The sequence below is a fragment of the Pelodiscus sinensis genome, chromosome 22 (assembly GCF_052426305.1).
Source record: "Pelodiscus sinensis isolate ZL-2025 chromosome 22, ASM5242630v1, whole genome shotgun sequence".
Classification (NCBI taxonomy): Eukaryota; Metazoa; Chordata; order Testudines; family Trionychidae; genus Pelodiscus; species Pelodiscus sinensis.
Window position 1 is genome coordinate 20,958,430 of NC_143073.1, and position 13,331 is coordinate 20,971,760.

Genomic DNA, 13,331 nt, shown 5'->3' on the forward strand with positions numbered 1-13,331 from the left:
CCTTAACTCCACCCCCTGTGTAGATTTCAAGCGCATATCTGGTAGTTGAGCTAGAGCAGAGCTGCTGAAAGGAGCCATCCATGTCTGCCTTTGTGATCTGGGTTAAAAAGCCCTCTGCACCCCAAAATCTCCTCCTCGGGGATAAGGGTAGGGGGAAATGTGTGTGTGTGTGTGTGTGTTATCATTTAATGACTCAGTTTCCCCACTTGCTTGGCCTGGCTTCCCACTGGATGCGAAGGGCTTAACTTCTCCCAGGGAGAGTGACATGCAGACAGATGCCGAGGAGGCCGGCAAGGAGCAGACCACGCTGTGCAAAGTAGCAGGCAGAATGGGTGCAGACAGTGCCGGGGGATCGAGGGTAGTTCCTCGCCCGGCTGCCCTCGCTGATTCGCTGTCAACTCCCCGCTGCTGCCCAGGCCTGCTCTGTGTGGTGACCTCCAGTTCCAGATCCTCTAACCACCAGACCCCACTCCCCTCTCAGAGCTGGGGTACAACCCAGGAGTCCTGGCTCCCAGCCCCTCCCACCCCATCTTGTCTTGACATGTGAAAATCAGACTGGTGTCATGAAGAGCCAGGAAGCCTTTATCACAGTTCCTTTTCCTCCCCTCCTTCCTCCCCCCAGGGCTAGTGGGTAGAAATACATGAGCAGGGATATTTGTTTAGCTGCCAGAGTTACATCCCATTGCCTAGCGGGTTGCTGTCCCCTAGGGGCTTGGACCGGACACCCAGAGGCTAGCCCAATCCCAGGGCCAGGGTAAGTGCTGTGCAGAGTGTCTGTGTTTACTTCTGGAGCAGGGGACATGTTTTGGGACAGGGGCTCTTAGACTTGCAAAGCAGCTTAAACTAAAACAGAAGGTGCTGCTCTTAATTTACTATCAGCTGTCCCACCCCAGAAGTGGCTGCATCTTAGCACTGGGTGAGCCATCCCCACATGGTGTTCTGTGCAGATGTTCCCTGGCTGCTCCACCTCAGAGGTGGCTGCATCTCAGCATTGGGTGAGCCATCCCTAGGGAGTGTCATTTTGTGGGTGCTCCCCTGCCCCAGAGCAGGCTGCTATGCATGTAGCATTGGTGGGCAGCTGGTAACAGTGCAAAAGTGTAACTGAAGTTTTATTGTCGATTTATTGTTCATTATTATTTGCACTGTTGTGATGCTGAGCCCCACACGGACAGGTGCCCCGTTGTGCTAGGTGCTGTACAAAGGACTAGCACTGCCCCTCTGGGCAGCCGGGGCAGAGTTCAGGGCTGGGGAGGTCGGGGCAGAGTTCAGGGCTTGCACTCTGGGCATGTGGCTCAGCCAGGCCGTTTGTAACCGCGCCGGCTGGAAGCTTCGGGCAGAGCCAACGCAGGGAGCAGCTTATGAGCCAGAGAGACTCCCTGGGGTCTTTGCTGAGCCATTCTGCGCCACACCCTACAGACCTCCTCCTCTCTGGGGGGGAGCGGGGACCTCAGTCCCATGGCCTGTCCAGCCGGCAAGGGGCTGGTTAATGCCACCTGGGACGGCGACTCGACAGGGTTTGCTAAGAACACGTCTCAGCTACTCACAGCTCACTCCACCCAGCCGCCTCCCAGGGAGAAACCCTTCCCCCAGTATGGCCCCTTGGGAGCCATCCAGCCCCAACCCCACCTGCCCCGCCTCTCATCTCAAAGCCAAAGGTAGAACCTGATGTCCAGTCCCCTATAGCCCTAACCACTAGCCACCGCTCCCTTCCAAGAGCCAGGGAGAGAACCCAGGAGTCCTGACTCCCCACCCTCATCCCTTGCTCTAACCACTAGACCCCACTCCTCTCTAAGGGTATGTCTAAGGGTAGTTCGAACTAGGGGGTGAGTGTAGACATACCCTGAGAGCTGGAGAAAGAACCCAGGAGTCCTGCTTTCACCACTAATCTTTGTGCTGCAAGCCCCAAAGAGCTGCCTGTAGCTGGCCCCTTCCGCCTCCTCTATGAGAATCTGTTCTTAGAATCCCTGTCACATCAGATTGGCCAAGAGGTGAACTCAGTGTCTCTGGTGCGGGTGGGCAGGACAGGCGGGCTCAGCTCGAGGCGCTGTGCACACAGACTGCCTCCTGGTCAGCAGTGACCTTGGGAAGGGCCCAGATGTCCTGGGGGAGCCCGCTGCCCAGGACCTCCCGCTGGAGCTGCTGAGGAACGGTGCATGGCATGGGAGAGGCCACGCCTGGTGACTGCACCCAGCTCTGGGGGGCCGCACGTCAGACCGGACATTGGGAAATCAGGAAAGGGTCAAAGAAGAGCAGCGGGAATGATCTGAAACCTGCTCTAGAGCCCAGGCTGGCGGCAAGCGATCGAGTGCCTCTAACCTGGAGATGAGCTCTGGGCCTGTCACATTTCGGGGAGCAGAGGGCTCGTCAACCAGACAGGCAAAGCAAGAGCTGGAGAAGGAGCTGGGGGATGGAGCCAGAACCCGACACTGGGCATAAGGGGCAGAGTTTCCCCAGGAGGGGGCTGCCCCTGGGAACGACTGCCCAGGATCAGACCCACTAGACCCTCCAGCCCTCGGAGTCTTTCTATGGAGATCAGAGGACCTTAAAAACACGGCTGTAGCTCGACCATCTGATGAAGGCTGGGGGCCAGGATCCCTGGGGGGCGCTCTCTAGCCTGGGCAAACTGCGCAGGCACACTGGTTCCTGCTGGCGCTAAGATCAATGAACACAGGCTTGGCAGGGAGCCTGTGAGTTTTCCCTGGTGAGTCAGGAAGCTGCCGTGCTGCATAACGTTAAACAAGCGAGGGCGTAAGTGCTGTTTGCCACGTGGGTTACAGTCGTGTCTAATGACCCAGCTGGGATCAGGGCCCCGTTGTGCCAGGCGCTGGCCACACCCAGCCAGAGTGCCAAGCCTGGGAAATGGAGGCAGGGGACGCTGTGCATGGACACACGGGGTCCCTGCGGGAGCCTCGCGCAGTTCATGAAGCCGGCTTTAGCACTGATTTGATGCAGCAGTAGGGCAAGGAACCCCCAGGCCTGTCTCCTTGCTTCAGCAGCTGGCCCACAGCTTGGGGTCCTGTGAGCTTTGGCGCAGACCAGCAGCCCCACATAATCCCTGAGTTCTGGGGACCTGGGAGCAGAGTGTTCAGGGGCGTTTTGTCCTGAATGGCACCGGGAGCGCGAGCTAACACCAGCTGGGGTGTTTTAGCCTGAGCCCACTGCAAGGGAGCCATGACCTTCCAGGAGGAGATGGGCCCCAGCGCGGGGGAGGGGGGGTACGTAAGCAGGAGGGGAGACAGCCCCATGGAACAGGCACTAGGTGGTCTCCTAGATCTCCTGCCTCAGCCCCAGCCCCACAACTCCTGACCTTTTGAAGACACCCTTTGTGCTCAAACCGTTTTCACAGGAAGCCTTGGTGGGCCCAAACCCAGCCCCTTTTCGTACAGGCCCTCTGGCCACGCGCCCCCTGGAGGAGATGGAGACCCTGCTGCTGGCCCTCTCCATCCTGACTGGTGAGTGTGCCCGCTGCCCTGGGGCTGGGGCTGGGGCTGGGATGCCACGGCCGGGAGGAAGAGGGAGCTGGGAATGTGGGAGACTCTGCCATGGGAACAGCCCCACACAGCAGCACTTGGAATCCAGCAGGGGGCATGTGGAATGACTGGGGTTCAGCTGTGACCTCTAGGGGGCGCTGTGCTGTGGGGGGCTCTCCCCAGGCAGTCAGGGCTGTCTGCAATGCCCCAAGGCGGTACTAGGGAGTGCTGTGCACTCTCCCCGGGCCCCAGGGCGGTACTAGGGGGCGCTGTGCTGTGGGGGGGCTCTCCCCAGGCAGTCAGAGCTGGCTGCAATGCTCCAAGGCGGTACTAGGGGGCGCTGTGCACTCTCCCCGGGCAGTCAGGGCTGGCTGTGGTGCCCCAGGGCAGTGCTAGGGGGCACTGTGCTGTGGGGGGCTCTCCCCCGGCAGTCAGTTGAGAGGTGGATATGAAAGTTGAGAGGTGGATAAGCAACTGGTTAAAGGGGAGACTACAGCGGGTCATACTGAAAGGTGAACTGTCAGGCTGGAGGAAGGTTACTAGCGGAGTTCCTCAGGGATCAGTTTTGGGGCCAATTTTAAATTTTAATCTTTTTATCGCTGACCTTGGCACCAAAAGTGGAAGTATCCTGATAAAATTTGCGGATGACACAAAGTTGGGAGCTATTGCCAATTCAGAAAAGGATCGGGATATCATACAGGAAGATCTGGATGATCTTGTAAATTGGAGTGACAGCAATAGGATGAAATTTAATAGTGAGAAGTGTAAGGTTTTGCATTTAGGGATTAACAACAAGAATGTTAGTTATAAGCTGGGGACACATCAGTTGGAAGTAACGGAGGAGGAGAAGGACCTCGGAGTCCTGGTTGATTATAGGATGACTATGAGCCGCCATTGTGACATGGCCGTGAAAAAGGCTAATACGATCTTGGGATGTATTAGGCGAGGTATTTCCAGTAGGGATAAGGAGGTGTTAGTGCCATTATACAAGGCATTGGTGAGACCCCATTTGGAATACTGTGTGCAATTCTGGTCTCCCATGTTTAAGAAGGATGAATTCAAACTGGAACAGGTACAAAGAAGGGCCACTAGGATGATCCGAGGAATGGAAAACCTGTCTTATGAAAGGAGACTCAAGGAGCTTGGCTTGTTTACTTTAACCAAAAGAAGGCTGAGGGGGGACATGATTGCACTCTTTAAATATATTTGAGGGATAAATACCAGGGAGGGAGAGGAATTATTTAAGCTTAATACCAATGTGGGCACAAGAACAAATGGATATAAGCTGGCTAGTAGGAAGTTTAGACTTGAGATTAGAGGAAGGTTTCTAACCATTAGAGGAGTGAGGTTCTGGAACGGCCTTCCAAGGGAAGTAGTGGGGGCAAAAGATCTATCTGGTTTCAAGATTAAACTAGAGGGGTTTATGAAGGGGATGGTTTGATGAGATAACATGATCTTGGTAACTAATTGACCTTTCACTATCAGAGTTAAATAGGTCAATGGAGGGATGATAGGAGTTACTATAGAGAACTTTCTGGGTGTCTGGCTGGTGAGTCTTGCCCACATGCTCAGGGTTTAGCTGATCGCCATATTTGGGGTCGGGAAGGAATTTTCCTCCAGGGTAGATTGGCAGAGGCCCTGGAGGTTTTTCGCCTTCCTCTGTAGCATGGGGTACAGATCACAGCTAGAGGATTCTCTGCATCTTGGGGTCTTCGAAGTATTTGAAGGCTTCAATATCTGAGCTATAGGTGAGAGGATTATTCTAGGAGGGGTGGGTGAGATTTTGTGGCCTGCACTGTGCAGGGGGTCAGACTAAATGATCATAATGGTCCCTTCTGGCCTTAAAGTCTATGAGTCTATGGGTCTATGAGGGCGGTACTAGGGGGCGCTATGCAGTCTCCCCGGGGCAGTCAGGGCTGGCTGCAGTGCCCCAGGGCGGTACTAGGGGGCGCTGTGCAGTCTCCCCAGGCAGTCAGGGCTGGCTGCAGTGCCCCAGGGCGGTACTAGGGGGTGCTGTGCAGTCTCCCCGGGGCAGTCAGGGCTGGCTGCGGTGCCCCAGGGCGGTACTAGGGGGCGCTGTGCAGTCTCCCCGGGAAGTCAGGGCTGGCTGCAGTGCCCCAGGGCGGTACTAGGGGGCGCTGTGCAGTCTCCCCGGGGCAGTCAGGGCTGGCTGCGGTGCCCCAGGGCGGTACTAGGGGACGCTGTGCAGTCTCCCCAGGGCAGTCAGGGCTGGCTGTGGTGCCCCAGGGCGGTACTAGGGGGCGCTGTGCAGTCTCCCCAGGCAGTCAGGGCTGGCTGCAGTGCCCCAGGGCGGTACTAGGGGGCGCTGTGCAGTCTCCCCGGGCAGTCAGGGCTGGCTGCGGTGCCCCAGGGCGGTACTAGGGGGCGCTGTGCAGTCTCCCCGGGCAGTCAGGGCTGGCTGCGGTGCCCCAGGGCGGTACTAGGGGGCGCTGTGCAGTCTCCCCGGGCAGTCAGGGCTGGCTGCAGTGCCCCAGGGCGGTACTAGGGGGCGCTGTGCAGTTTCCCCAGGCAGTCAGGGCTGGCTGCGGTGCCCCAGGGAGGTACTAGGGGACGCTGTGCAGTTTCCCCAGGCAGTCAGGGCTGGCTGCGGTGCCCCAGGGCGGTACTAGGGGGTGCTGTGCAGTCTCCCCAGGGCAGTCAGGGCTGGCTGTGGTGCCCCAGGGTGGTACTAGGGGGCGCTGTGCAGTCTCCCCAGGCAGTCAGGGCTGGCTGCGGTGCCCCAGGGCGGTACTAGGGGGTGCTGTGCAGTCTCCCCAGGCAGTCAGGGCTGGCTGCGGTGCCCCAGGGCGGTACTAGGGGACGCTGTGCAGTCTCCCCAGGGCAGTCAGGGCTGGCTGCGGTGCCCCAGGGCGGTACTAGGGGGTGCTGTGCAGTCTCCCCGGGGCAGTCAGGGCTGGCTGCAGTGCCCCAGGGCGGTACTAGGGGGCGCTGTGCAGTTTCCCCGGGCAGTCAGGGCTGGCTGCAGTGCCCCAGGGCGGTACTAGGGGGCGCTGTGCAGTTTCCCCGGGCAGTCAGGGCTGGCTGCAGTGCCCCAGGGCGGTACTAGGGGGCGCTGTGCAGTCTCCCCAGGCAGTCAGGGCTGGCTGCAGTGCCCCAGGGCGGTACTAGGGGGCGCTGTGCAGTCTCCCCAGGCAGTCAGGGCTGGCTGCGGTGCCCCAGGGCGGTACTAGGGGGCGCTGTGCAGTCTCCCCAGGCAGTCAGGGCTGGCTGCGGTGCCCCAGGGCAGTACTAGGGGGCGCTGTGCAGTTTCCCCAGGCAGTCAGGGCTGGCTGCAGTGCCCCAGGGCGGTATTAGGGGGTGCTGTGCAGTCTCCCCGGGGCAGTCAGGGCTGGCTGCGGTGCCCCAGGGCGGTGCTAGGGGGCGCTGTGCAGTCTCCCCGGGGCAGTCAGGGCTGGCTGCAGTGCCCCAGGGCGGTACTAGGGGGCGCTGTGCAGTCTCCCCGGGGCAGTCAGGACTGGCTGCGGTGCCCCAGGGCGGTACTAGGGGGCGCTGTGCAGTCTCCCCGGGGCAGTCAGGGCTGGCTGCAGTGCCCCAGGGCGGTACTAGGGGGCGCTGTGCAGTCTCCCCGGGCAGTCGGGGCTGCCCCACTGCGGCATTAGGGGCGCTGTGCCGCAGATAGCAGGGTGCTGTTTCCTCTCCAGGCGCCTGCTGCCATAACTGGGGTGTGACCCTGCCCCAGCACGTGACTGGCTGGAGAGACTCCTGTGTGACGATCCCTTGCTCCTACACCTACCCCAAGGGGCAGCTGGTCAGAAGCGTGACCTGGTGCCGGGGCAAGGAGAAAATTGTGCAGCTCCCTGGGGCAACGGGGCAGGACTACAGCAAGGCCAAGCGCGCCCAGCTCCTGGGCGACCTGCAGCACAACTGCAGCCTGCGCCTCGGGCCACTGGAGCTGGGAGACGGGGGCACGTACCATGTTGAGTTCCAGACTGAGACCAATAAAATGTGGAGAAGCCCTCGAGCCCTGTGCCTCACGGTGTCAGGTAATCACAGCCCCCGCTTGCAAACGAGGGTTACCCATCCCACAGCCTGGCCCTGTGTAGCTGCTCCTCACTGCCCCGCCCCAGAGGTGGCTGCAGGTCAGCGCTGGGTGAGCCGTCTCTGTATGGCATTATGGGTGACCGTTCTGCCCCTGCTCTACCCCAGAGGTGGCTGCACCTTAGAGCCCATCGAGCCGTCCCCTGTACACCTCTGCTCACGTGTCTCTCCAATCACATGACTCCGTTCTGCTCAGCCATGAAGTCACAGTGGAGCCCAGAGGTCAGAGCGCGGGGTGGGGGGGGACCAGGACTCCTGGGTTTTATCCCAGCTCTGGGAGGGGAGCCTGGGACAGGTCACACCCCACCTGACCTTGATGTAGCTCTCAAAGAGGAGCAGGGGTGTTGGCTGGAGATGGCCGTGCCCCCAGTAGTGACTGGCTCCCCTGGCACCCTCTGCCCAGAACATCCCTGCAGCGTTGGAATTGGCTTCGGCAGGACATCAGGAGCCCTGACGGGCCGCTTGCTGTGCCACGTGTCCGAGCAGTGTGCCTGTTCTAACCTAGCGTGGTACGACAGAGCTGGTGCGCAACTCCGGGAGCAAAAGGCGGGGAGCCGCAGTGCCTACGTGGGCATGAACATCATCTGGCAGCACCGGGGCACGGCGCTGGAGTGCCGGGTGCAGGGCTTCCAGAAAAGATGCCTCCCCCAAGGGTGCCAGCCCCCAGCCACAGGTGAGTGAAGTTATGTGCAGGGCCTTTCCCCTCCAGAGGGCGCTGGTTCTGACCCATCTCCGATGACGTTTCCAGGCCGGCCTCGCCAGCTGAAGGTCCTGGTGGACACGGAAGGCCCGGGCCCAATCCGGGAGGGCGACTCGTTCACACTGAGATGCGTGGGGGACATGGAGCCATCGCACCGGAGCTACTACTGGGTTCACAATGACGTGGACTTGCCCTCCGCCTACTCCGTGCGGGTGGAGGCAGCGACCTTGTCTGACAGGGGCAACTATACCTGCATAGAGTGGGTCTCCGGGCCCGGGTGGGGCTACCTGGCTGTGTCCCACACGATCTACGTGGGCATCCTTGGTGGGTAGCCAGTCCCGGGGCAGGGCCACAGCTGGGGGGAGCTGTGAAACCAAGGAGCATAGATGGGAGGGGCCTCCTCTCACCCACATTCCATTTGGGGGCGGGGCCACAGCCATAAGGGGTGGGACCAGGTTCACAAATGGGAGGAGCCTGCCTTATGTGGGTGGGGCTAGAGTATTGGGGACAGAGCAATGGAGCCCCTCTGCACCCTGCAGACTGTGCCTAACCCCCCCGGTCGCTGTCCCACCAGTGTGCCGTGCCTCATCTCTTGTTCCGCTTCCTCTGCAGTGCCCCCCGTGGTGCATGTGGTGGCCACCCCAGGCCCTCATTGCAGCGCGGGGGAACCCTTGTCCCTGATATGCCGGCTGAACACCAGTGCCTATGGTGGAGTGGGCTTCTCCTGGTACAAGGATGGCAAGCGGCTGGAATGGGCAGAGCCAGAGCTGGCTTTTCCGGGGGTCCAAGTGAAGGATGCGGGGCAGTATCAGTGTGAAGTGCACAACACCCTAGGGAAATCCACCTCCCTGCCACTCATCATCACTGTTGTGTGTAAGTACCCAACACATTTGACTCCCCAGTACACAGCCGAGGGGGGGGGGGCTTAGAGACCCCAAGTACCATAATTGAACTTTCCCCCCAGTGCCGCTCTGTCACCATCCTTCTTCAGGATCATCCACAGTAGATAAGCGTCCAGCTCCTGCTCCAGCTGAGTTCCCTTTGTTGACCTGGCTCCTTTCTCCCTGTCCAGTGCACAGAGCCATTTAGCAACTGAATGGTTGCCCTGTCGTCAGGCTGAGAAACACCATTCAAATCCCATACATTTGGTTGAAATTTAATATTTTTTTAATCATCAGTAAAAAAAAGTCTGGTTCTCTCCCACCATTAGCTCTTTGCCAGACTTTACATTACATTTCACAGTATTTCTGAAAGGGCAGTTGTTGAAAATTATAATAAATAAAAATGAAAGTCAAATAATCTGTTAAACAGAAAATGGTGGGGGTGGCAAAAAAAACTGTGTAGGTTTTTGAGGAACTGACAATTGTTATGGCTGATCAAAATGTAGATAAACCATGAGACGAACAGTTTGAGGAAACGCTCGCTCAAAGTCGGATTCAGCATTTGACGAAAAGCTGGATTCAAAGTTTAGCAAAAGTTTCAAATAGCAAATTCCCAACCCTTTTGGGAGGAACACCCACATCCTGCTGTGATTATACTCAACTTTTCATTCTACCATTTGCCTTTTGGGTCTCTCACTTGGGGCAGGTTGAATCTCACTGCAATCTCAGCTCGGGCTGGGCCTGTCTATGGCTGGGGCTAGGCAGCGCCTGGCACAACGGGGTTTTATGAACTTGGGAAATTTCAATGTCCAATAAACACTTGGGAGGAAAAATCTCCCAGTTAAAAATCCAGCTTCCTTCCCACCCCCTCCAGTGAGATGTACCTTCATTGCCCACCGCTTCCCCCAGCCCCCTGGACTATGCTTTCCCCTCAACCAGCTCCCACCACCTGTTAGTCCCCAGCTCGGCACAGGGACTAACAGCTCTTGTCCACTCCCCCAGATGGCAGTGACTGGTACCGGCTGAGCCCTGGCCCCATGGCTGGCTTCGGGGCAGGGGTCCTGCTGCTCCTCCTCCTGAGCAACCTCGGGGTTTATTGCCTGGCCAGGAGAATCTGCCCCTGGCAGGAACCGGAAGAGACTCTGCCAGGTAAGGGTCTCCCTGGGGGCGGCAGGGAGAAGAGGGGACCCTGCCTTCTGGAAAACCTGGAGTATGGGCGTGGGAAGGAAACAGCGTGTCTCTGTCCCTGCTGGAGGAGTTGAGTCCTGCCCTGAGAGAGTCTGTGTCCCTGCTGCCCCCTGCTGGAGGGCCATCTCTCTCGCTCTCTGTGTGCCCGTGTGCATCCCTGCTGGAGGGGATGCGCCAGCCCTGTGGGGGCAGGGGGAGGGGACAGGCCCTGCCCTGAGAGAGAGAGAGAGAGAGAGAGTCCTCCTGCTGGACAGGATGAAGAGACAGTGTCTGTGTCCCTGCTGCCCCCTGCTGGAGAGAACGGGCCCTGCCCTGACAGAGAGTCCTGTGTCCGACCAGAACACCTGGTCGAAAAGGGACCCTGGAATCTCTGGTCAGCACAATGGGCCGGACCATTAAAAGTCCAGCTGGCGCAGGGCTCGCAGGCTCCCTGCCCAGCTCTGCTGGCTCCTGGGAAGCGCAGGCATGGGGAGGTGCTGGCAGCAGAGTCCCCAGGCCAGACCTCCGCCTAGGCCCTAGGAGCTGGAGGGACAGGAATCTGGATCCAAGGTCATTGCTGCCCTAAACTAGGGGTGTAGGCGAGTAGTCGGGTACCGAGAAGCCTGGGCTTACTGCTTAGTGGAGTCACTCTTCGACTACTTGCTCCCCCCTTGCTGCCTCTATTAAAAGCCGGCTCCCCACAGCACTGTCTCCACGGTGCCACCTACCCTCCACCCTGCGCTGCTGCCTCTACCAATCCCGGCTCAGTCCCGGCTCATGCTGGGTCCGGGGCTACCACCGCTGCGCCTCTGCAGCTTAGGTACTGCGAGCCAGGACTTCCCTTATCGACTCATCGTGTAGTCGATAAAAATTGTATCGACTACACGATTCGTGGATCACCCACCTCTTAACAGCCTTACCCTAAACCCCCATCACACCCTACACTTCTGCCCTGAGCTCCTCCCACACCCCAACCCCGAGCTCCCACTCCCACCCCTACCCCCTGCCCCAGACTAGAGCTGCTTCCTACACCCTGAACCCCTCATTTCTGGCCCCATGCCAGAGCCCACACCCCTTCCCACCCCTCACTGTCCCAACCTAGGGAAAATGAGCCAGTGGGGGAGAGCAAGCAATGGGGGGGAGGGTGCAGTGAAGGGGCAGGGTAAAAGTGTTTGGGTTGGCAGCTCAAGTCTCCCTGCCACCCCCTGCTGCCCTGCGGGTGTGATGTTTGGCAGAAGCAGCCTGCGGGGGCTGCCGGGGGCGGTGGAAATGGTCGACTTGCAGAAACATAAAAAGCGAAAGGGGTAAATTGTCTCCTTCCCCAGGGGGCAACAGAGTGGACTCCAGCGCCCCACAGGAAGACTCACTGTATGAGGTTAGTGGGGAAGCATCTGCCAGCCCTGGGCCCCACTGCCCCCCCTGCTGGCTGGGAGTGATGTGCAGCCTCTCCCCCCAGCCATCTGAAGCTCTGCCCTGGCTGGACAGAACCAGCACCACCCACCCCCGTCATAAAGCAGTGGTCCCCAACGTGGTGCCAGTGGGCGCCATGGTGCCGCCGGGCCATTTCTGTGCACCCACTGAGTGATCGGGGCCGGCCCCGCCCCCAGGCGCGCGGTGCATGGGCGGTGCCAGTCCCTGGGTGCATTGGCGGCGCCGGCCCTGGGCGCACAGCACACGGCCAGTGCCACCCCTGGGTGCGCGGCGCAAGGTCTGTGCCAGCCCCGGCCCCGGGCATGCGGCGTACGGGCAGTGCCAGCCCAGGTGCGCAGCACAGGGGCGCTGCCGGCTCCTGGGCGCATGGCACAGGCCATGGGCTGTTCCAGCCCCGGGCACTCGGTGTATGGGCGGCCCCACCCCGGGAGTGAAGCATAGTTGCGGCGCCAGCCCTGGGAGTGCGACACATGGGTGGCGCCAGCTCTGGGCACGCAGCGTATGGGTAGCCTCACCCCCGGGCGCGTGTGTGGCCCCGCCCCCAGATGCCGACATGTGAGCAGCCCCCCCCGGGCGCCCGGCAGCCCCAAAAGGTTGGGGACCACTGTCATAGACCCTCTCACACTGATGGCTAGGGAAGATTCTCCTCATCAAATAGCCAGGACCTGCGCTGGTGCAGGAGGCTGGGAGACCTCTGCCCAAACCCAGCTGGGGATGCTCAGGCTGAGTGTGCCACATAACTGCAGTTCACAGCTCTGTAAGGTGGTAAAGGCAGAGATGGAACCCAGGAGTCCGGGCTCCAAGCCATCTGCCCCCTACCTAGCTCTAACCACTAGACCAGAGCTGGACTAAGAACCCAGGAGTCCTGGCTCCCAGTTGCCAGGTACAGGTACCCACTATTGTAGGTACAGGCAGATATCACACACACATCTCCTACTGGGGGGCTGACCCCTTTCACACACCCTGTCTCTCTTCCTGTGCCCCTGGCAGGAAATCATAGGAGTTGGGGAGATTCCTCACCCCTCGGATAACACAGAGGACTATTACAACAGCTCAAAGAACTACTGTAACTGAGCACAGCTGAGATCCCTGCTGTCCGCGCTCCCACATCTACTGCGAGCCAGAACTCGATCAGATACCACTCTTCACTCCCTGGACAGCCTCCGGAAGCAGGGAAAGCCACGGGAACCCAGGTGTCCTGACTCCCAGACCTGCAGCAGCCTCACCTGGGCCACTGGCATTGGGTACCTCTGGGCAGGTTAACTGTAGCTTCCCTTTTCCAGGCTGAATTGGCGTTCAGGAGGCAGGTTGACCTAGCAGCCAGAGAGCGGGACTGGGAGGAAGGCAATCTGAGGTCTGCTTGCCCCTGAGGAACTCACAGCCCTGCTTTGTGCCTCAGTTTCCCCATGTGTGCAAGAGGGGTAATGATCCTGCCCTCTTGTCTGTAGCACTTGGCCATCTCTGGCTGGAGAATGCCGGGCAGGGCAGTGTTACCGCCTTGCTGCTTTTTGCTTCAGTTCCTGCCCCTTTCCTGGATTTCACACAGTTTTGGTCGGGGAATTGCCCCTTATGTTTCTGGTCATTGGATAATAAAGTGGCTTTACAAAACCATCAGTCGGGGAC

General features: G+C 59.5%; 1 protein-coding gene across 1 annotated transcript; it reads left to right on the forward strand.

Annotated features, from left to right (window-relative positions):
• The first annotated feature begins 265 nt into the window (after positions 1 to 265).
• On the forward strand, positions 266 to 13,280 carry LOC112544195 (B-cell receptor CD22-like). Its single transcript, XM_089772731.1, has 8 exons — positions 266 to 316; positions 7,114 to 7,474; positions 7,933 to 8,202; positions 8,278 to 8,553; positions 8,842 to 9,102; positions 10,113 to 10,259; positions 11,603 to 11,652; positions 12,699 to 13,280. The coding sequence occupies exons 1-8, from the start codon at positions 266 to 268 to the stop codon at positions 12,780 to 12,782; spliced, it is 1,500 nt and encodes a 499-aa protein (XP_089628857.1). The 3' UTR covers positions 12,783 to 13,280.
• The last annotated feature ends 51 nt before the right edge of the window (positions 13,281 to 13,331 follow it).

What these genes read in the sequence shown, in the direction of transcription:
- LOC112544195 (XM_089772731.1), top strand. Translation starts at nt 266, where the DNA reads ATGCAGACAGATGCCGAGGAGGCCGGCAAGGAGCAGACCACGCTGTGC. An exon ending in ACCGGAAGAGACTCTGCCAG is followed by an intron (nt 10,260 to 11,602) that starts GTAAGGGTCTCC and finishes CTCCTTCCCCAG; the next exon opens with GGGGCAACAGAGTGGACTCC. An exon ending in AGGAAGACTCACTGTATGAG is followed by an intron (nt 11,653 to 12,698) that starts GTTAGTGGGGAA and finishes TGCCCCTGGCAG; the next exon opens with GAAATCATAGGAGTTGGGGA.